Here is a 22,513-nt window from a genome sequence, read left to right as displayed (position 1 = left end):
GTTTTTGCTGTTTTATTTTCACCTCTGGTAAAACTAAATTGAACGACTAGTGGGACCAGGGTGGAGGCAGAAGTGAAACCTGCATAATAATTTTCTCGCTGCTGCATACCGAGAGCTCAGGACAGCTCGAGAGGATTGTTAATTTACATGAGATGTCAAGAGCCAACTGGGGCACACTGATTTCCAGCATGATCCCAGGTTGTTAGTCTGAGTGTGCTTCAGTGGGCACAAGGTGTTGAAAGCAAATACATGGCACTGTTATTTACGGTATGTTTACACATTGTGGTAATTTTATATTGTGTACTACAGGTCCTTCTCAAAATATTAGCATATTGTGATAAAGTTCATTATTTTCCATAATATCATGATGAAAATTTAACATTCATATATTTTAGATTCATTGCACACTAACTGAAATATTTCAGGTCTTTTATTGTCTTAATACAGATGATTTTGGCATACAGCTCATGAAAACCCAAAATTACTATCTCACAAAATTAGCATATTTCATCCGACCAATAAAAGAAAAGTGTTTTTAATACAAAAAACGTCAACCTTCAAATAATCATGTACAGTTATGCACTCAATACTTGGTCGGGAATCCTTTTGCAGAAATGACTGGTTCAATGCGGCGTGGCATGGAGGCAATCAGCCTGTGGCACTGCTGAGGTCTTATGGAGGCCCAGGATGCTTCGATAGCGGCCTTTAGCTCATCCAGAGTGTTGGGTCTTGAGTCTCTCAACGTTCTCTTCACAATATCCCACAGATTCTCTATGGGGTTCAGGTCAGGAGAGTTGGCAGGCCAATTGAGCACAGTGATACCATGGTCAGTAAACCATTTACCAGTGGTTTTGGCACTGTGAGCAGGTGCCAGGTCGTGCTGAAAAATGAAATCTTCATCTCCATAAAGCTTTTCAGCAGATGGAAGCATAAAGTGCTCCAAAATCTCCTGATAGCTAGCTGCATTGACCCTGCCCTTGATAAAACACAGTGGACCAACACCAGCAGCTGACACGGCACCCCAGACCATCATTGACTGTGGGTACTTGACACTGGACTTCTGGCATTTTGGCATTTCCTTCTCCCCAGTCTTCCTCCAGACTCTGGCACCTTGATTTCCGAATGACATGCAGAATTTGCTTTCATCCGAAAAAAGTACTTTGGACTACTGAGCAACTGTCCAGTGCTGCTTCTCTGTAGCCCAGGTCAGGCGCTTCTGCCGCTGTTTCTGGTTCAAAAGTGGCTTGACCTGGGGAATGCGGCACCTGTAGCCCATTTCCTGCACACGCCTGTGCACGGTGGCTCTGGATGTTTCTACTCCAGACTCAGTCCACTGCTTCCGCAGGTCCCCCAAGGTCTGGAATCGGCCCTTCTCCACAATCTTCCTCAGGGTCCGGTCACCTCTTCTCGTTGTGCAGCGTTTTCTGCCACACTTTTTTCTTCCCACAGACTTCCCACTGAGGTGCCTTGATACAGCACTCTGGGAACAGCCTATTCGTTCAGAAATGTCTTTCTGTGTCTTACCCTCTTGCTTGAGGGTGTCAATAGTGGCCTTCTGGACAGCAGTCAGGTCGGCAGTCTTACTCAGGAATCTTTTGCAGGTGTTTAGAGTTAACTTGTTGATTCAGATGATTAGGTTCATAGCTCGTTTAGAGACCCTTTTAATGATATGCTAATTTTGTGAGATAGGAATTTTGGGTTTTCATGAGCTGTATGCCAAAATCATCCGTATTAAGACAATAAAAGACCTGAAATATTTCAGTTAGTGTGCAATGAATCGAAAATATATGAATGTTACATTTTCATCATTACATTATTGAAAATAATGAACTTTATCACAATATGCTAATATTTTGAGAAGGACCTGTATATGTTCAATAGTGAAACACGTTTGCACTGACAGCTGAGCAATACAGTGAAATGTTTTCATTCTTGTATCATCCTAAGAAAATAAATCTAGTTGTACCTTCTCACCACGACAAAAGACTAAAGTGCATTATTATTCAAAAGGTAAGTTATTTAATCATTTAATTATTCTCCCTCCCTTTCTGTTTGACTGTTTCTACACACAAATACAGCATGAAGTTTACCCAACTTCTTTATTGGCTGGTGGTGCTGAATGACTGCACAGATGGGTTACAGTGGAGGGAACCAGCCACAGACAGCACAGACTGCATAAATCAATGAATCTTCTGCAGCAATAAACAACCACAGCCTTGCTGCTTTGTCTGATTTTTATACAGAGGCCTGTCTAAGTGTTTGAACCAGTCACAATCACTAATTATCATACCTCCAAGCCATTAGATGAGACTCAGTGCATTGGTTTCTCAATAGGATTATGCCTTCCTCTATTTGTTTTCCATCCATCCTTGTTTTTTCTCATTGAGGTGTGTTTGTTGTAGATGCGTAAGTTGGTCTATTCGCAATCCTAGGCATAGTTGTTGCATAAGCTTTGTCATGATTTTTACTGCCGACTTAACCCACATGCAGAGACTCTCAGAAAACAAGATCAGTTTAGTGAAGTTTATTGGAAACATGGTCAGGCACTAATGGAAAGAAGAAGCAGTCTGGGAGGCCAAGAAATCCCGGACCAGGGAGGGATCGACAATGAAGGACCCAGGAACGGTCCTCCGGGCCGTACCCCTCCCATTCGACGAGGTACTGACATCCACCTCCCCGCCGCCGGGAGGCCACAATGCGGCGAACAGAGTAGACAGGGTGGCCCCGGAAGTCCCGGGCGGGCGGAGGTGGCATGGCCGGAGGGCAGAGCGTGCTGGTCTGGACAGGCTTCAACTGAGAAACGTGAAAGACAGGGTGTATGCGGAGACTGGGAGGCAGACGAAGACGAACAGAGGCAGGGCCAACAAGTGAGTCAATCACGTACGGTCCAATGAACCTGGGAGAGAGCTTTCTGGACAGTGACTTAAGTGGGATGTCCCGTGTGGCGAGCCAAACCTTCTGACCAGGGTGGTAACTGGGAGCGGGCAGACGTCGACGGTCTGCATAGCGCTTGTTTTGGGTTGCTGTTCGGTGAAGTGCCCAGATGGTGGCGTCCCAAACCTGCTTACATCTCCGGATGTAGTGTCGCACTGTAGGAACAGTGATGTCCTTCTCCTCCGACGGGAACAACGGCGGCCGGTATCCCAGGGAGGCCTCAAAAGGTGTGTTGCCGGTGGCTGAGGAGACGTGGGAGTTGTGGGCGTATTCGATCCACCCCAAGTGGGCACTCCATTCAGTGGGACTGGTTGACGTTACGCACCGCACGCCGCCTCCAGCTCTTGGTTGAGACGCTCCACTTGGCCTTTCGACTGGGGGTGATGACCTGAAGTCAGGGCCACTTTTGCGTCACAGAAATGTCTCCAGACCCAGGAAGTGAACTGAGGGCCCCTGTCTGACAACAGGCAACAGGGGATGCCATGCAGGCGGAAGACATGTTTAACCATTAACTTTGCTGTTTGGAGAGCCGATGGCAGCTTCCTGAGAGGGACCAGGTGGCAGGCCTTGGAGAACCGATCGACTATAGTCATTATTACAGTCATTCCATGAGAGCTCGGCAGGCCGGTGACAAAATCCAAAGCCACGTGAGACCAGGGTCGCTTGGAGACGCTGAGAGGCTGGAGCAGGCCCGCGGAGCGTCGATTGGAGGGTTTACTTCTGGGGCAGGTGGCGCAGGCGTTCATGTACTCCCTAATGTCTCTGTACATGGACAGCCTCCAATAACGTCTGGAAACTGCAGCGATGGTCCTACTGACTCCTGGGTGGGCGGAGAACTTGGCTGTATGGAACCAGCAGATCAATCTGGACCGTACAGAGGCTGGAACGTAGGTCCGTCCAGGGGGTCTAGTGCCTGGCCCTGGATCATCAGGGAGGGCGCGCCGCACCAGGTTCTCTACCTCCCAGGTTAAGGAGCCCACAGTACAGCTTGGCGGCAGAATGGGCTCTGCCTGTCTTTCTGAGTCCCCAGGCCCGAACTGACGGGACAGAGCGTCAGGCTTGAGGTTCTTGGATCCTGGTCTAAATGAAATAGACAGATTAAAGCGGGGAGAAAAAAAGTGACCAACGTGATTGGTGAGCATCAAGACGCTTAGCTGACTGGATGTAAGACAAGTTCTTGTGGTCTGTCCAAACCAGCACGGGGTGTTCGGCGCCCTCCAACCAATGCCTCCACTCCTCCAGGGCCAGTTTGATGGCTAGCAGCTCCCTGTATCCCACCTGGTAGTTCTGTTCGGCAGGGGTCAGTCGATGAGAGAAGAAGGCACAGGGGTGAAGCCTCCTATCCTGGTCCAAAAGCTGAGAGGACCGCTCCCACCCCGGTGTCTGAGGCATCAACCTCCAACGTGAACTGCCTAGCAGAGTCTGGATGGATCAAGACAGGCGCTTGGGAGAACAGCCTCGGACACCGGGTGAAGGTGGTCTCGGCCTCCGTGCCCCAGCTGAAGGTTGTCTTGGTGGAGGTCAGCGCAGTCAAGGGGGTCAAGGGGGCCACCACTTGGCTGTAATTCCGTATGAACCTCCGGTAGAAGTTGGCAAACCCCAAGAACTGCTGCAGCTTCTTCCGGGAGCCAGGTACTGGCCAGTCCAACACTGCTCGAACCTTCCCTGGGTCAGCGCGAACCTGTCCCTCCTCCAAAACAAACCCCGGGAAACTGACGGTCGACTGATGAAAGTCGCACTTCTCGACTTTGACAAACAGTCTGTTTTCGAGGAGGCGCTGTAGGACCAGCCGAACGTGGCGGCGGTGTTCCTCGAGGCTTCTAGAAAAAATTAAAATGTCATCCAGGTATACAAACACAAACATTTTCAAAAAGTCTCTCAAAACGTCATTGACGAGTGCCTGGAATGGAACACTGCTGGGGCATTGCTTAAGCCGAAGGTCATGACCAAATACTCAAAATGCCCCAGGGGATTTTTGAACGCCGTCTTCCACTCGTCTCCCTGGCGGATTCAGACTAAGTGGTAGGCATTTCTGAGGTCCAGTTTAGTGAATATAGTGGCACCGTGTATGGGTCCAAAAGCAAAAGCTAACAACGGGAGGGGTATTTATTCTTTACTGTAATAGCATTCACACCTCTGTAATCAATGCAGGGACGTAAGCTACCATCCTTCTTGCCCACAAAAAAGAAGCCTGCCCCCAGGGGAGATGAGGAAGGGCGGATAATCCCAGCAGCCAAAGACTCAGCAATATACTTCTCCATTACCCGTCTCTCCGGCCCATAGATCCTATAGAGTCGGCTGGAGGGCAACGGAGCGCCTGGGAGGAGGTTAATGGCGCAGTCGTAAGGTCGATGGGCCGGCAGAGACAGAGCCCGAGACTTACTAAATACCTGTTTGAGGTCGTGGTACTCGGAGAGAACCCTGGTCAAATCTGGGGGCTCCTCCTCCTTATCCTCCTCCACAGGGGTACTAAGGCAGACGGCAGACTGTAAACAAGAGCTGAGGCATCCCTCAGACCAAGCCTCTATGTGTAAATCCACCCAATTTACATGGGGGTTATGGTGATGAAGCCAGGGGAAACCGAGCACTAATGCACTCTGAGCAATGGGAAATACATAAAAAGACACCTGCTCACGGTGATTACCAGACAAAGTAAGTTCTAGCGGCCGTGTTTGATGGGTGATCTCATGTAAAGATAACCCATCCAATGCCGAAACCCGGCGGTGCTGGGACAACCTTTCTGTAGCTATTTGTTTCCTAGTAACAAGATCTTGGTCAATCAAATTTAAATCACACCCAGAATCCACTAGGGCGGACAAAACTTCAGCGTGACAGTTCAAAAACAAAGTGGCCGGTAACGTGAATCGAGGGGTCTTATAACTGGAGGGTGGGTCCGTCGGTTGCCTCTTCACAGCCGGTGGACCCTCCCTTTTGGCCGGACGGGACACGCGGAAATAAAATGGTCGGGGGCACCACGATAGAAACACTGGTTAGCCTCCCGCCGCCGCCGTTGCTCTCCAGGCGAGAGCCTGGCTCTCCCCACCTGCATGGGCTCGGTCTCGGGGTGGCCGACCAGAGGGTTCTGTGAAACTGGCAACGGGGATGAGGAGAATGGCTGAGGGCGCCCCACCGCTCTCTCGGAGCGATCCCTCCTCCTCTCCCGTAGGCGTATCAATGCAGACAGCCAAATCTATGTATTTATCCAGCCCATTGGGCTCATCTACAAGAACTAACTTGTCCTTAACAGCCTCGCCCAGAGACTGAAAAAAACGCCGCCTTTAACGTGCTTGCGTTCCAGCCTGAGGACGCGGCCAACGTACGGAAGTCGATAGAAAAGTCAGCCAGTGGGCAATTCCGCTGTTTTAGCTCCCACAGTCTGCGGGCAGTACAGGACAGATCAGAGGCTACATCAAACGTTTGTTTGAATTCTAGAATGAAATCTTCGTAAGAGACACCAAAATTACGGCAGTCGGAGAACCGTGCCTCTGCCCACCGGAGTGCCCTCCTGGTCAGCAAACCCAAGATGTATGAGATCTTACCCTCATCATGAGGAAACGATCGGGGAGACCGGTTGAACACTAGTGTGCACTGGAGTAAAAACTCACAACAACCGCCCACCTCTCCGGAGAACTTCTTGGGATGAGGGGAGGTAACGTAACAGGAATGTGGCTGTTGTTGGGGTGCCAGAGGCTCGGCTGCGCCCCCAACGGGTGCGGCGGACGCGGGACTACAGGCACTTCGAAACAGAGACGCCAGATGCTCTAGCTGCTGGTTAGTCTGCCGCTGCTGATCTAGGAGGGTCTGGAGGGTGGAACCGTGCGTATGGATCTGCTGACTATGTTCGGCTAAAGTTCTCTGTAGGGTCTCCGCTGGGTTAGGCAGGCCTGAGTGTTCTGTCATGATTTTTACTGCCTACTTAACCCACATGCAGAGACACTCAGAAAACAAGATCAGTTTAGTGAAGTTGGAAACACGGTCAGGCACTAATGGAAAGCGGTGAGCCTAATCCCCGTCACTGTGTGAAACAATAGGGGAAAAGGTTAGAGACTGAACCTCAGAATGTGGCCTAAAGGTTAACGTTTCTTTTTCACAACAACTTGCAAGAAAAAGGTTTTCAGAGCTGGCCAGAAGATTACCATGGAGGGCAAAACACTCAGGCAACGAAGTGCTGGCAATCCATCCTCTTTATGCTTCCCAGCTGATGAACCAATGAGCCACACCTGTAGTCTCCAGCAATCTCCTGCTGACGGTACCTAGTGTTGGAACAGTGTTAATAGCAGGCAGCAGATGACTCCAGATCCTGACAAGCCTTTTCTTTCTACTTACTTTAAAGTTCTTTTTTTAATCTCTGAAATATACTAATTAAAGTATAACCAATAAATCCAAACCCTGCAAAGTCTATTGGCCAGCTTTACCTAGAAAAATTTCCTTCACTGAAAACATTGACTGCATTTTACACCAGGACGTAGTAGAATGTTATTATACAGTGTGTGAGCCAGACACTTAGACCCCTGGCCAGCATCCACAGACTGACTTGGCTTTACTTTAGCCAGGAATACATTTTTGAGCTGAGAGTTGGCAACTGGCCTCTCCGTTTGATTCCACAACATTATCACCTAAAACACATTCTCTGACCATTATGCCCTTGAGTCAAGCTCCAGTATAGAATGATTAATAATTAAAGCTTATATCAAAAGATCAGTGCTCGACTTCTGGAGGGAGATGGTCCTTTGTTAAAACACACACACTGGCAATGATATAGTACATGAAAAAGTAATTTGCCTTTTAATAATAATTACAGTTATATTCAACAAGACATTTGAAGCTTCAGTTTCTTTGTGTAATCCCCAGCAAATGCTTTGTAGCCATGGAAAACGTTCAACAATTCAACTCTACAGTGGGTGGAGTAATATATTTGTAGGAGGATCTGTCAAAACCATCATATTAATATAATCAATACATGTACATGTTTACAATCTTTACTATAGTAATAGAAGTTCAAATTAAATTTAAATAGACTAATATATAAAATCAAACTCAATATTAGGAGTACTCTTAAACATTCACAGTATTAAAAATATTAATTTGGCACCATTTTCACAATATAGCAATAGCATTTCATTCTTTCACTGTATCTTACAAATAAGAAAACTGGAAAATCGTCCTGTGTTACAAGAAGGTGCCATTTCTTGTCTGATCCAGTACTGGTTTTGTGGGTGCAGCCCTAAAAAATGCCTTTAAAGTGGATCAAAATGCCAAGACAAACAGGCATGCAAAAAAATTCAAGCCAAACAGAAACCGTAATTGTAAAAAAAAAAAAATTCCTTAAATGGCTTCTTTGTCATATTTTAGGTGTGTGACTGCCACACACACCTAAAATATGACAAATTTAGATACACTGATATATTTCTAATATTTATTTACTCGCCAAACTTAACCAGTTGCATAATCCACACGAAAAAAAAAAAAAAAAAACCCAACCAACTAAATCTACTGAACCAACAAACCAAATCCAAGGAACAAGCCGACTAAACCAACTGAACCAACCAAAACAAACCCCTGTGCTTTTCTCCTGCACCAGCTGCTTGCTATATTTAACTCTAATCAATATAACTGAATCCATAGATCATCCACAATACATGAAGAAGAATAACAGAATGAAACTCCATAACATAAAAATCATACACATTACACTAACAGGCAGAATAAAGGCAAAAGATGACAAGAAAAAAAGAATTAACAAAATAAAAATAAATGTCCAACGGATACACAGACATCCAGAAATATACCAAATATTGATGTTGTTTGTGTGAGTTGGAATGAACCCAGCTCTCAAATCTAATTTGGCTGCATGTCATAAATTAGTGAGAGAAGCCTAACTCAATAGTGTGTCCTCTGCTGATTTAGGATGTAATATTGTGACTTTATCTTGATAGTAATTATAGTTAACTAAATTAACCTCTAAGTTACATTGACAACCAAACCATGCATGCCTTGACAATATGAGCGGATGTGTGTCTGTATGATTTATTTAATTAGATTTAGATACTGTAATGAATGACAGACTTTGTTATTGTTGTACCTCTGTAAAGTGTCTTTGAGTTCCTAGAAATGCGCTATACAAATAAAATGTTTTATTAATATTATTATTATTATTATTATAAGTAGAAGTAGTAGTAAGTAAAGTAAGTACATGAAATAAAACTTTTATATAGCACATTTCAAGACATAGGTCACAAAGTGCTGTACAGAAGAAAGCTAAAAACATTAAACATCATAACATTGAACTAGTTAATTAAAAGCAGTTATAAAAAGAGTTATTTTGTTGTTTTTTTAACAGAGTCCACTCAAACTAAAGGGGAGAGTGCTCCAAAGTCCTGGAGCTACTGCTGAGAAGGTCCTGTCATGTTTAGTTTTACATCCCACAGCCAGCAGGTCTTGGTCACATGACTTTAGGGACCTGCAGACGTACAGATGTAAACATTCTGAGATATATGCTGGTGCTTGACCATTCAAAGCCCTATAAGTGAGAACCAAGATCTTGAAGTGTACTCTGGAGTGGATGGGGAGCCAATGGAGCTGGATGAGTAGCGGTGCGACACGAGAAGACTTTGGTGATTTGGTCAGAAAACGTTCCAGTTATGCTTTGTTTAGGCAAGTGATAATGAGTTCCAGTAATCCAATCTTGAAAAAAACAAATGTATGACAGAAAATTTCCAGCTCTGTTCATGAGATAATACTATTTAACTGAGCAATATTTTGTAACTGATAAAAACATGAGCAAACCAGAGACTAATTTGCTCATCATGGAAGTATACTACAATTCCATACCAATCTGCATTATATTATATTTTATCATATTTTTCTTGGTTTAGTCCATTCTCTCACATGCCACTGAATTGTTCCTTGTCAGAAGTGAAAGAGTGTTGGAATGCATTGTATCCAGTTGCTTGATCAACCAAGAAGTAGCAAAGATTGCATTAAAGCTGTTCACCTACATTAAACAGCTGCTCCCCTTGTCCGTTTTTCTCTCTAAAGATTCAACTGGCTGAAATTGTTGTTTGAGCCAGAAGTAAATTCAGCATGTCTCTGAATAGTGCTGAATTTGATAATGACTATAAAAATAGGCTTGACAGTTCTACTGTGGTTCGCTGATTTGAGTTCTAATGCCACAGTTAATTTCAGGTAACTTGGTCAAATATAAAATAGGTACTTGACTTTTCAAAATGACATGTGCCAAAGAGGCACAAACAGCTATGTTGGAGACCATTTTCCCTATCATTTAGCATTTGCTTAATATGTAGGCTGTTATTTATCATAAAGTCCAATACATTTGTGCAGAGAATCTAACAGAGCATGTCGGGTCGTGATGTATGTCACATAATATACTAAACTGCTTATGCATAGCAGATTTTTTGCATCTGTGTATGATTTCTTAATACATTCATAGCTGCAACTATTGCCCCAAACTGCTAAAGATTACTTTTAACCTTACTATGTGGTAGAATACACACTTAAAAATCAGGACTCCAAAATGATACATGAACTATGCTGTGAAAAAGTATTTTATTATCAGACAAACATAACCTGAGAAAATATACCCAAAATATTTTTTTTAAATGATGATTTTATTAGGTATAAAAATCTATCCAAACCAACCTGGCTCAAGGTAAAAATCATTTACCAACTTTATTAAATCACGTTGATTATCCAGATTTTTTGAGCAAGTAGAGTTAAATTTCTCTGGCTACAGCCAAGCCTGATTACTGTCAGACCTGTAGAATCACGAACTATCTGGAAAGAATTACAAACCCATTACTAAGGGTTTGGGGTTGAGTCATTATATATATACCCATATAAACACACACACGCACACACACACACACACACATTTATATATATATATATATATATATGTGTGTGTGTGTATCTAATAAAATAAAATTTTTAATAAAGAAATGTGCTTCAAGGTTGTAATTTTCAAATGGTACATTTAATCTGACAAACAAGCCATTTCGGAAAGCATGATCTAATTTATTGAAAAAATTGTATATAAAATCTGTTCTTTTAAGGACCAAAATAAACCCCTAATGTCTTATAAAGTGAGCAGCTGAAATGCAGCTAAGATTACTATGTTTGAAAAATACACCAGAAATGAATGCATATTCCTGGAGGTGGTAATTAAACTGGCATTGCTCTCATCTTATCACTCCTCAATTGTTCTCAGTTTCTGCTTTAGGCGTTCTTGAACAACATTTAATAAAATGTTTAAGGGAATCTGAGGGCATGTGTGTGTATGGAAAATTTCATTACCCTCATTGAGCAAATGTCCCAGAGAAAATAGAAAAAGAATGTTGTTAACTAATTTGCCTTGTGGTTATGAAAAAAATATTTATCTTATTTCATTTGCACAGGAAGTTAAACGGGTAATTACTTTTTGAAAGACTGTGTACCTCGATAACTTTGCCTGAATTTGACACACTATGGTGAGCATCCTAACTCAGGCTGTCAAGTAGGATGATGAAGAGCAAATTAGAACTCACATCTTGAAAACAGAAGGGACAACTGTCAGGCATGAATTAAAACTGATGGCTGAAGACTAGTTAAGAACAAGAAGAACGGTGCGCAGTGAAGAAGTACAGAGTCGACACATCTGACACATAAAACTAATAAACAACACTGGCAGTGCAACCATATGAAAAAGACATTCATGGCAAAACATTAAGCCAAATCAAAACAACATATGTCACAGGGACTTAAAGAAGATTATCAAACAATTGAGATTGTTCATATTTAAACCTGTTTTGTTATCTTAATTTTCCACAGTATTGTGCTTGTGGAGAACATTCCTGCGGACATGTTGTTCTCAGACAACAGCACCTTCCACCTACCTCTTTCAACAGGACTGATCAGCTTACTGAACAAATCGCAGGGGGTTGTAGAGATTGTTTCCCCACTGTGGTTCCTTAGTCCCTCTGACTATGAATCCAGCTTCTACCCGGCTGCTGAACAGGTAAAACAAAGCAAATCATCAGACACTTTACACTGCAAAGGTTGTTTATTGATAGTGTGTTTTATAATTCTTTGTATGCCTTAATGTTTTGTTTTTGGTTTCAGGACAACATTTCAGTTAGTGCAGGAAACACAGCAGAAAAGGGCTCAGAGAGTAGAAAACCAATATGTTTCTACCATTGTTTTGAGTCACAACATGGATGGATGGATGGATGGATGGATGGATGGATGGATGGATGGATGGATGGATGGATGGATGGATGGATGGATGGATGGATGGACTGCTGATGGGAATCGTTTCTCTGCAATGTGAAAATCAAACACACAATAATGAAAATATAAAGATACCAAACGCCATAATATCTATAGATGTGTGGAAGCTCATTCATTGCATTAATAAAACAACATTAGGCAGCGAACTGTCTTGTCAGAATACAATACTTATGGTTTGATGGGGTGTTTCAGGCCAAGACTTTGCTATCCAAGCTGCAGGAGCTGAAAAACAGAAAAATCAAGCTGAAGATCTCCACAGGAGAATTCAACTCAGCAGAGCTGAAGGCACTTGCAGACAGTCAAGGTCAGCTCTTCCCGTCTGTTTTCTGCTTTCTATCTGCTTCTAGTCAAACACATAACAGTTTACGTCTATTCTTTTAAACTGTCAGAAATAAAATAGTCCAGACATGTTTTTCAGTTAGTGTCTTGCTTTGTTATTAATTTCAAAAATAACTTTTTCTGTCCTTTACTGTCTTAAACATGTTCTTTTATATTTCCCATCACTGCCAATTTTATAGTTGCTGAGGTTCACGAGGTGAACATGACACTCCTCACCAAAGGCTACCTCCACTCATCTTTCTGGGTAGTCGATCGGAAACATTTCTACATCGGCAGTGCCAGCATGGACTGGAGATCTCTGACCAGCGTAATGTAGACCTACTGCACAGTACATCACAAACAAAAGCAGAAATATTTTAAAGGAAAGTGTGAAGGAAAATAATCACAGTGTTACAGAAAATGAGACAAAGCAAGTCTATTTGCTTAGCACCTTGTACACAAGGTGATTCAAAGTGATTTACTGGAATAAAAAGGAAAAATGATAAAGAACATAACATGAAAAGAAAAACTGATTTAAATGAATAATGAATAACTGCACAGTGGATCAGTTGCAGCCTTGCAGCAAGATGGTCTTGGGTTCGAATCCCGGTTTGGGGTCTTTCTGCATTGAGTTTGCATGTTCTCCCTGCACGTGTGTGGGTTCTTTCCAGGTTCCTCCCACGGTTCAAAAACATGACTATTAGGTTAATTGGTCTCCCATAATTGCCATTAGGTATGAGTGTGTGTGTGTGTGTGTGTGTGTGTGCATGGTTGCTTGTCCCGTGTGTCTGTGTTGCCCTGTGATGGACTGGCAACCGGTCCAAGGTGAACCCACAGTGGATATGTTATGACCAGTTCATGTTGTACTTGTATCTCTAAATGTTGTCTGTTTGCTCTACAGAGGAAGGAGCTTGGTGTGGTGGTGTATGATTGCAAACCTCTGGCCTTGGACCTGCACAGGGTTTTTAGCCTCTATTGGGGGCTTAAACATAAAACCTTCGTCCCCACCTTTTGGTCCAAGCGTCTGTTTCCCTTCTTTAACAGAGACAAACCTGGAAGTCTCTCAGTTAACAGCACAAAAGTTGAAACCTACATTTCTGTAAGTTATAGTCATCAGTTTGTATTTTTTTAGTTGGAAAGGTTACACTCTTTTTAACTGTTTATGACAAAATATTGTTTTGATACGGATGAAGGGCATGAAATGGGATGGCAGAGCTGTGCAATAGAGTCACGTGAATTTGACTTAGGTCGCAAAATTTATGAATATAGATTAAATGAAATCCCAAAAGACTTGGAGCTCAATTTGAATTTTGAAACCACAGACTCTAAGACTTGAGTCTTTGACTTTACAATAACTGATCTTATCCAGACTAGTTACACCAAAGTATGAAAGTCCTCAAATTGTAGCAGACATAGCAGACAATAAAGTTGCAGAAAAGAGGCAAAAGTTGGATGTACACTGATGTCAGGAGACATCAATTGGTTTGTCTATGCTTGCACTATCCATTAGCATTCCCATAAAGCTCAGCAGCACAATGTTCTGACACATTTCTATAAAACAAACAAGTAAATAAACATATAACAGAGTTTTTATAGATGCTAATAAAACAATCACCTCCTCCTCACACTGTGAGGTGTGTTAGAGATGAGCTTTTTCACAATCCCAATTTATAATCAATGTATGTTTAAAAATGTATTTTTGACATTCATATCTTTGTCCAAGATATGTATTAATTTTATTTGTTCTTGTTCATTATTTTATGTTGCGTTGGTAAAAAAAAAAAAAAAAAAAAAGGTAGCAGAACAGCTTTAAAAAAATTAACCTCCTGCTGAAAAGTTTTTTAAGTGGCGCTGTCAGAAACGCTAAGCTAAAGCTAGAATTTTGGCACTGTTTTGATATAAGTTGGTTGTAAGTCGGCTGATAGCATAATTCAGTGTGGACAAAACACATTAGAAAAGTACTCCTGCTTCATAAAATACATCAAATTTAAGCAAAATTGTTTCAGTTGCATTCCACATAGTTCTTCTCAAAACGGAAAGCCCTCTGTGGACATCTCTTGATATGACACCGAAAAATATTACGATGCAGCAGCCAATACAGTCTCACTTTCACAGCGGAAGTTGTTTTAAAGGCCGAAAGGCAGTTTTGATTTTAAAGAAATCACATAATTATTAGATCAATGAAACATATTGTGGGGCGATAAAGTCATGCACACAGAGCACATGAAATTAGTAATTTTCTTTTTCAACTGGCTGAGCACATGGCAGCCATGGCTTGTTGAGGGTGTAGTAAAACATAAAACCACACAGACTATAGCAATACCAGTGAAATGCAATTACTATGTTTTGGATCAAGTTCAATTGGGACATTGGACTTCACTGGAGACTTGTATGAAAATATCTAACACTTAGTATAATATGAAAAATATTGATTTGGTCCCAACTCTACTGAAAACGGCAAGACTTGTTTTACAACAACATTTACCATCGTCAAGAGTCTTATTCTAGTCTCTATGGTGAAAATCTATTTACACAATACTTTGATGTCATCTTCAGAGTACAGCACACAGTCAGCAGTTGAGTATTCCCTGTACAACACTAGTAACACTAGTAACACATCCTAACTGCATTTGCATTCCTCTTCTCCGCTGTTGACAGAGCTCACCAAAAGCTTTCATCCCCAAAGGTCGCAGCAGTGATCTAGAAGCAATCTCCAGGGTCATCGAGCAAGCCCGCCATTTCATATACATCTCCATTATTGATTACCTCCCCCTCTGCAGTATGCAAAGGTTAGCGCCGGTCTGCCACTCTACACTGAAATACACTGTGAATAATGTGGTGCATAGCTTTGATTTAAGCGATTTATTATTGTCTGTGCTTCTGTGTTTGTCTGGCTCCATGCCCGTTGATTTCTTTGTGCCTGTGCCAAGATACTGGTCTGATATTGAAAACCTTTTAAGAGAGGCACTGATCTTGAGAAAGGTCCGCATCCGTCTGCTGATAAGTTGCTGGGAAGAAACTCATCCTCTTACTTTTAACTTCATCTGGTCCCTGAAGAGCCTGTGCATGGAGCAGGCCAACTGTTCACTAGAGGCTGTAAGTGCAACACCACTTTGTACTTTTTTCAGGTGCTGTACATGCACTATATCACTGTTCACTGTGTTATTGCGGGCCATTGTTTGTGTGCGTAGAAGTTCTTCAACCTACAGAGGGACGGCAGCCTCAGTGGAATGAATCACAACAGGTTTATGGTTACAGACAGAGCCATTTATATAGGTGAGCTAATCTGCAGAGCTTTATTACTGTATGATGCAACTCCTCACTTACTGCATGCTGATATTCAGATTTACTGTGGCAATAGAAACAAAAAGCACATTTATCAAAAGCACGTTGTGGTTCATTTTCATCGTATCTGTATTTTTTTAGGTTAGCAAAAATCTCCAAGGGCTCCTAAAGCTCCCCCTCCAACAACTGACTAGCATGTCTAATGTTGATATTTGGACTGAGTGACCAGAGGATTTCAGCTGTCTAACAGTGAGCTTTGAACATTTTCGACCTCCCTTGCCATTCTACTCCCTCAGCACTATGCTGATGCTTCCCTTACCTCCGGAAGCTGGATGCTTGAAATTTAAAATTGAAACTGACAGCATGGCCAATTTTCTATTTAATATTGCTAATAATTACCTGGCCACTTGGGGCCTCGTAGAGCATTGAACTATCATTTCATATGGTCAGTTGATAATAAAGTAAAACCTTTCATGAATAAGTGTTGTCACTCAAAGGTAACATATAGAGTCATGACACAGCAGAACAATTTGAATTTTATACCATTGATCTCAGAATACGCTCCCTGTTCAGAAGAGGAGTGTATCAAAAGCAACCCGTATACTTAAGACATGACAAGATTTGATGTTCTGAAAAATCCTTTAATTTCCTCACGTTTCAACCAATTAAACAAGTTTTTTTAAACACCAGCATATGGCATGATAGGACCCAGTGTGATAACAGTTTTACAAATCATCTTGTCAGGTACCTTTGTGAATACACACAGCTACCTCCCAACAGTCTAGGCCATGTATGCTCACATCTGGGCCAAGTACAGGATTTCCAACTTCAACCAGAGGGAACCCAGGTGGTAATAGCTGCTTTTATTTTGAGATGCTTCTTCGTTCTCAGATGACATTTTCATACTCTGTGCAAAAGCAATAAGGAAAACACAACTTTCCCCAGAAATGAGAAATACTTTTCTAGGCTTTTAGTTCAGTCATAAGAAATTGGGATATTAGATATTGTCCTGTTCAATGCACTGGTGGACATTCTGACTTTTTATAATTAATTAATTTAATTATGGTCTCCCCATAATACGTACTAAAACAACCTGCTTAAACAGGACAATAGTCAAAAATTTGACTTTATTGTAAATAATAAATACATCCAACTGTATAAATTCTGCACCTTATTGCAAAAACTAATCATTAACTTTCTCTTTCTCTGGTCTGTTTCCTGACAGGCAACCTTGACTGGGTGGGGGAAGAGTTCACCTCTAATGCAGGAGCAGGCCTTGTTATCAGTCATCCAGCAAATGTGACAGAGAGGAACTTCACAGTGGTGGAGCAGTTACAGGCTGTTTTTGAGCGGGACTGGTTTTCACGTTACGCCAACACACTACAGACTAATAAAATCCCTGTTTGTGGCAAGCAACAAATCAACAAGTCAGTGCTTTTTAAAGCCAGCCACCAAAACTATGGACCTTTGCCTAGAAGAACAGGCCAGTATGACAATAGACCTACACCACTGAGAAACCATATCAAAGCTGATAGACCTACACCGGACAAAATAACACACCATGAAGATAGGCTGAGAAAAATGAGCTCACAAAGCCTGGCTAATGAACAGGTGCCAGTTGTGAACAATCCCGAAGAGAGTGCTGGAATTAAAATAAATGACCTCGATGATGAACAGGCACAAACAAAAAATTGGAAGCATAGCATTTCAGAGGATCCACCTAGTCGGTGGGCTGAAAGCAGCGGCTTCAGAGAGATGTCCAACGGATCTCTGTGATGTGTCAAGGGTCAATGTGATTTTGAGAATGAACTTTTGTAGCATTTTAATATTGTGGTTTTGTAGTAAACAAAAACCTAGAAGATTTAAGTATTGTCTGGTTTGCAAATATTCAAACGAGGAAACACTCGGAGGAGAATGAAACCTTCCACCGCAGTGTGGCACTTTCTATGGATCATGTATGAAGGAAAGCAAAACAGTATAGGTTAGATATAACAATGACTGTTGTGCAAACAAAAACTTACTTACCTGCTACATATTTAACCAACTCTCAGTCAAAGGATGTATGTGAGTTTAAACTGATTATTGTATGTAATGTATGTAATGTAAGATGTTTTTGGCAGTCATACCTTATCGCCCTTTTAAATGGGGAAAAAGAACTGCATGCTTATGCAGAGACAGGAAGACGTGTAGAATGTGCAGCTATAGAAGCTACATCTTTTTGGTAGCACTCCAAAATAGTTGAAACTTTATAACAATTGCCTTTTTGTGAAAAAAGATGTAAATAGTTTGTTAACCACTCGTAATACTTTTGGAAAGAAAACATTTATATCTAAAAACTCCAAATTCAGTTACATTCATGGCAAAAAGACACTAATGCGGCTCTGTCTGGACAATGCCTTTAGTCCTCTTAATGGAAACAACTCCAGAAACCGATTTTGAATCGTGACCCATAGCATAGGAAGTTCAGCTCTAAAGGCTCTTATCTAATCAATATTCATCATGGTTTATACACTTGCAAGATACTGGAAACCATGGAGTTTCCCACATAAGATTGTATGCATGAAAGTAAATTATTTTATTAATACTGAAAGAGATTTAAGTAATGTAAATGTACATTTGCACACAATTTTCCTGTTGCATTGCTACTACTGAAAAACTTTCACTACTTTTTCTTAGAGGGAGATACTGTCTAGTATTTTGTTTGTTGTGGACGATGGGCTTTTACTCTGAGGGCTCTTCACAAAAAAAAAAAGACTTTCTTTTTATTCCCTAAATTCCAACAAAGCAGGAAGAACTCGGTTCAAATGTGTCCACTCTTTCAAAGTAAAACAATGTAACTATCCAAACAGAGGTTACACACAGAAAAAAAATAAATAGGGGGGGGGGGGGGCAATGCACTTGGATCTCTGCTGTAAACCAAATCAATGCAATGAATTTTTAACAAAGCTGCCAGCTGAAGTACCTGCTGTACATCTTCAAGGACATTGTGGGCTGTAACGTCATCCGTAACGTAACCTGCATTCCCTTTAACGTAGGCAGATTTCAACATATGATATAGATTGCCAGGAAAGAAATATTACTTAGCACTTGTCACTGAAAGCTTTTAGCAGTTTTCATTTTGCATTTCAAATGTTAGCATGTAGAATGTGTTTACACAAACCTAATATTTAAGGGTTTTTCTTACTCTAAAGGCCATTATTCAAGCAAACAGGACAACACTATCAGTTAAAACTATAGTTAGATGTTTAGGGATGTTGTCTTGATCACTGCTAGAAGTAACACATCTATGATAAAGGTTTGTCATTTAGCACGATGAAAAATACCAGTAAGAATGAAGCTCAAAAGCACAAAAGCAAGGAAAATTTATGTAAATTAAAATCAGAGTGGTCCATAGACAGGTATCTGCAATGCCTTACAAAGGTAATTACACTCCTTTGAACTTTGTCACATTTGGTTACATTAAAATCACAAACTTAATTTTTACCAGCTTTGATCTGTTTTATCGTGTATTTTACCAGCTTTGGACATCTGAAACTTTTGCCCATTCTTTGCAAAATAGCTCAAGCTCAGTCAGATTGGATGGAGACTGCCTTTAAACAGCAATTTCCCCAGATTCTCAACTGGATTTAGGTCTGGACTTTGACTGAGCCATTTTAACACATGTATGTGATCTAAAACTCTAGCTGTATGTTTAGTGTCTTTCTCCTGCTGGAAAGTGAACCTCCACCCCAGCCTCAGGTCTCTTGCAGCCTCTAACAGGTTTCCATTCACAACTGAAGAAAAGCATCCCTACAGCGTAATGCTGCCACCCCCATGTGTTACCTTGGTGATAAGCATTAAGGGCTCATTTTAGCTTTGATTTTGCCATTATTCCATTAAAGCTATGCTTGTAGTGTGAACGATTAATAACTGTTTTGTCAACCGATCTCTGCAGTTCTTCTGAAGTTACTATGGCCTCTTTGACTGCTTCTCTATATGTACATGGTGATGTGCAGCGATAGTTTTCTGCCACATAGCGTTTTGCTTGTAGGCCAAAGAGAGTCAGAGCACCTTCTTTGACATGTTTGTTGTGTCCTCTACATTGCTTGTAACAACCTGGACTTCTTCTCTAAGGCCTTCATATAGCTTCTGCAATTCTGTGATTACATAAGCAAGCCACACTTTCTTAACTTCACCCCACTATGACAGATGCAAGACATTGAACTCCAAGTTGCATACTGATCTCTGAATTGGTGTGTGAGTCCGACTTGAGGTGTAAAACTGCTTTTAGCGGTTAGTATGGCAAGGAAAGTGCTTCATAAGTTTAGCCTATTTCAGAGTTTTAATTGAAACCCATTTTTAAAACTTTGCACAACTTTGTGTTGCTCTGTCACATAAACCCCCAATAAAATACATTGAAGTCTGTGATTGAAACATGACAACATGTGCAAAAGTCCAAGGGATATCAGTACTTTTGTAAGGCGCTGTATAAAGCATATATCTGGTTCAATTGTGCTTCAACACTTTGCAATCAAAATCTTTTTTGTTTGCTTTTATTTTTCTTTTGCCTAAAGATTTTAGGAACAAACTGTTTTTTAATCAAACAGGTAATCAGCAGCTCAACCAATCATGCAATAATATAAGTTTTTAAGGAAAAAAGCAAGGGAACATTTTGTAACCTCTATCCTACACTGACAGACACATTTTATGCCAAATCACAGATCTCAGTGGGAGATCAAACCATCATGTGCCAAAACAAATCTGCTTGACATGAATATTTTCTGCCATCTAGTGGATATTATGAGGAAAAAATGTCAACTTTGTGTCAATACGACAAACTGCTTCAATCAAGTATATGTTTCATATTGTTTCACATTGTTCACAACAGCTGTTTTATAAGTCACTAAAATCCCTTTAATAACTAGTAGTGACAGTGGTCTCCGGTTCATTACAGGGCTAATATATGTCACTTGACGTAAAATATACATACTATAATGCCATGCACATATTTCAGCAAACGTTTAGACTCTCGGTGTTTCAACACCTGTTATTTCATGTTTTTAGATTCTACCAGATGTAAATAAAACGTCACTTAAAACCACTGATGTGCTTAGTTCTCACATGTACATGTGCTTTTTGTTTTGTCTAATGCACTCTGCCACCATAGTCATTTTGGATGTATCTGGAATGCAATTATCAACGGACTGTGACGTGTTGGAAAAAAATGCTGCTAATATACTCTGCCAATGTCATTGTGTGAAATAATACCTGCCTGTATGTTTCCCTCTTAGAGGGGACTATATGCATGACACTGGAGCTTGTTTTAACTGAGCAAAACTGACATCCAACTTGTCATATGTCAAGGTCTGAAACCAGAAATCTTTTGTCAAATGCCTTCATGACAAATCCAAGCAAAATCAAGAAAAGGCCTGTTTCTGCCTCACCTGCTGGGAATTGTTTTGACTGATGAAATCTGGGGAAACTTCGGTGAAACCTCTTGGATTTCAGCTGTTTTTATGATGTCAGACGGTACAAAGGTGTTTGAGGAGCTGCAGATTTCAGAAACATGCAGAAACAACTTGTTCAATTTACAGCTAAAACCTTTCAAAGTTGACTACATTTATTTCATGGATGTTCCAGCATGACTATTTGCATGCACTGCCTTTATGAACTTTGCACAGTAAGCTATGAGCCTTTATAGAAATGAAACTAAAAGGGAAGTCTTATATACCTTTAACGATACAATGGATTGTATATTTATTAAATATTATGGTTATGCACAAACCTGCAAATCGGATTGCTTAGTTTTTACTCTTAATAAAAAATAAATATCCTATTACTGTTTCCGACTCTTATGTTTATTAGTATTTATTTGTTTACAGACATCCTTTCGGACCCTTGATACATCAGGGCATGTTCCTACTAAATCAAATTATGACTCACATTGTTTTATTGAGATCTGATAAATATATGTTAAGAAACATGTGAATTTATTTTGTTCATCTCATAAGCAAAAACAATACAAGGGGCCCCTTATCGTTTTGGCACCAGGTGGCTGGTGCCTATCTCCAGCTGTAATTGGAAGAGAGGCAGAGCACAACCTGGACAGTTTGTCAGTCCACCACAAGGCAGCACAGAGACGCAGACAGGACAAACACACATGGAAATTTAGAGATACCAATTAACCTAACAGTCATGTTTTTGGATTGTGGGAGGAAGCTGGAGTGCCCAGGGAAGACCTATGCATGCTCAGAGAGAACATGCAAACTGGAAATAAATGGTGTCAGGTTTCTTTCACAGATCACTGTAACACTGGAGATCTGTTGTGTGTGTATTGTTTTCTTCCCTATCTACACTATAGGATGTGCAGATCAGCCATGCACTGATAACATTTCCAAGGGTATGCAAAAGATATTGTATTATTGATAACATATCCAATGCTCATGTCACTTCTATTTCCACCCAGTTTTGTACAAGTAATGTAATTATGAGATAACAATTTTCTTGATAGTGAGTTTCTTTGGTTTCAATTGTTAACTTATCTAAGTTAACTTGTTAACTTAGGAATAAGTAAGTTATCCAACAACTTTGAATATGAATCACGAAGTTAAAAGCGGGAAGATATAGAACCAAAGGCAACTGAGGACATCTGGAGACCAAGATAAGCATTACAAAGACATGGATGAAAATAAGAGAAAGTTCAACTACCTAA

General features: G+C 41.1%; 1 protein-coding gene across 1 annotated transcript in view; it reads left to right on the top strand.

Annotated features, from left to right (window-relative positions):
* The window catches only part of LOC124859379 (inactive phospholipase D5-like), a 77,095-nt gene extending 55,458 nt beyond the window's left edge, over window positions 1–21,637 (top strand). Inside the window, exons 3-10 of the mRNA XM_047352134.1 lie at window positions 11,761–11,947; window positions 12,412–12,523; window positions 12,738–12,865; window positions 13,439–13,636; window positions 15,196–15,326; window positions 15,468–15,633; window positions 15,729–15,813; window positions 17,048–21,637. Coding sequence (XP_047208090.1) covers window positions 11,761–11,947; window positions 12,412–12,523; window positions 12,738–12,865; window positions 13,439–13,636; window positions 15,196–15,326; window positions 15,468–15,633; window positions 15,729–15,813; window positions 17,048–17,598 — 1,558 coding nt within the window. The 3' untranslated portion in view covers window positions 17,599–21,637. The remainder of the gene's footprint in view (window positions 1–11,760; window positions 11,948–12,411; window positions 12,524–12,737; window positions 12,866–13,438; window positions 13,637–15,195; window positions 15,327–15,467; window positions 15,634–15,728; window positions 15,814–17,047) is intronic.
* The last annotated feature ends 876 nt before the right edge of the window (window positions 21,638–22,513 follow it).

Source organism: Girardinichthys multiradiatus, chromosome 22, assembly GCF_021462225.1.
Source record: "Girardinichthys multiradiatus isolate DD_20200921_A chromosome 22, DD_fGirMul_XY1, whole genome shotgun sequence".
NCBI lineage: Eukaryota > Metazoa > Chordata > Actinopteri > Cyprinodontiformes > Goodeidae > Girardinichthys > Girardinichthys multiradiatus.
The sequence above is the reverse complement of the archived record's forward strand: the minus strand, read 5'-3'. Positions and strand labels throughout refer to the sequence as shown.